The 1,452-nt window shown below is 33.7% G+C and overlaps 1 protein-coding gene across 5 annotated transcripts in view; it reads left to right on the top strand.

Moving 5' to 3' along the window:
* LOC107662451 (WD repeat-containing protein 41-like) overlaps positions 1-1,452 on the top strand; it is a 10,038-nt gene that overhangs the window by 6,708 nt on the left and 1,878 nt on the right. For all 5 annotated transcript variants that reach the window (XM_016452491.1, XM_016452500.1, XM_016452482.1 and 2 more), the window contains one exon: positions 146-282. In XM_016452491.1, the coding sequence (XP_016307977.1) occupies positions 146-282 (137 nt within the window). The remainder of the gene's footprint in view (positions 1-145; positions 283-1,452) is intronic.

Genomic DNA, 1,452 nt, shown 5'->3' with positions numbered 1-1,452 from the left:
TGGGGTGGTTGGGGGTGCATTTTGATTTTGACAGATGCATTTTGGTTGAATTAAAAGTGTAAATAAATCATTATTTTATTTTAAATGATCATGAGTTTAATGCATTATTTTTGTGTGATTTCTATATCTATGTTTTCTCTTTCAGGGTTTTTTGGGATGTTTGGCACTTTTGGCAGGTCCAGTAAGCAGACAGGCCCTCCTGCCAAGAAAATCCCAGAAGTCCCTGGTCTGTGCTCGCTGGAACTGATGGGCGATCTGATTGGTCACTCTGGGGCTGTGCAGGTACGGTATGAGGTTCACGTGACATAAACCCATTGATGTTTTTTTCAACTAGTGTTTTTCTCGTCCTAGTTTCATGAACTGGTTTTAGATGAAAGCTTTGGATTTGTTGTGTAGGAACAGTGTGCTATTAGGAGACATTGATCCTGGATGAAGCAGAGAATCGTTCTGACCTGCAAAGTTTCTGACAGAGTGAAGGATGTGATCTACATACAACTCAACTTACGCACTGATCATCTGACATGTGCTCTATAGCTCATTAGCATTATCTTATTAAGTCATATTGCATGTTTTCAATCAGCTTCAGGGAGTTTTATTATGGCTTATCTCAGTGTGATTTAGACATGCATATAAAAACAGTGACTTCAAGTTCTGTCATCATTTACTTCAGTTCTAAACTTGTAAAGAAAGGAAGGTGAATAAATGATGAACAAAATGTTAGTGTTAGGTGAACTGCTATTTTAAGGCATGTACAGTGTCTACACTTATTATACACATGAGCAAGGGATAGGGGATATGACCAAAATCTAATATCACAATATGAGTCATTTTATTTCACGGTTATGATATATATCACAAGTTATTGTTGTTTCAAATAAGATTTGAAATAGGTTAAGTCAAGAGCACTTTCTCTCTTTTATTGTTTGATTAACATGAATGACACAGTGGGAATAGACTGCTGTCACTTTAAGAGCTGCCCGGATCCAATATACTGTTACACGTGTTTTCTTTCTCAGCTGTTTGCTTTCACTTAAGACCTACTGTGTTTACGAGGATACTTGCAAAGATGGGCATTTTGACACATAAAAGTGTGTATTTTACCGTTCAATGCCTATAAAGCAGCAAAAATAGCTCCATTCAGTGTATATATATATATATATATATATATTGGTGCTGTCAAATGATTAAACGCGATTAATCGCATCCAAAATAAGTTTTTGTGTACAATAGTAGATGTGTGTGTACTGTGTTTATTTATTTTGTGCATATAAAGACACACACATACAGCATATATTTTGAAAATATTTACATGTATATATTTATATTCATATAAATTATATCATATATATTTAATATATAAAAGTAACATATTTTTCTGAAATATATACATGCATGTGTGTGTATTTATATATACATAATAAATATACACAGTACACACACATATATTATGTA

This window comes from Sinocyclocheilus anshuiensis, unplaced genomic scaffold, assembly GCF_001515605.1.
Source record: "Sinocyclocheilus anshuiensis isolate Anshui unplaced genomic scaffold, SAMN03320099.WGS_v1.1 scaffold457, whole genome shotgun sequence".
NCBI classification, from domain to species: domain Eukaryota; kingdom Metazoa; phylum Chordata; class Actinopteri; order Cypriniformes; family Cyprinidae; genus Sinocyclocheilus; species Sinocyclocheilus anshuiensis.
Note: the sequence above shows the minus strand (reverse complement) of the source record. Positions and strands in the feature narration are given on the sequence as shown.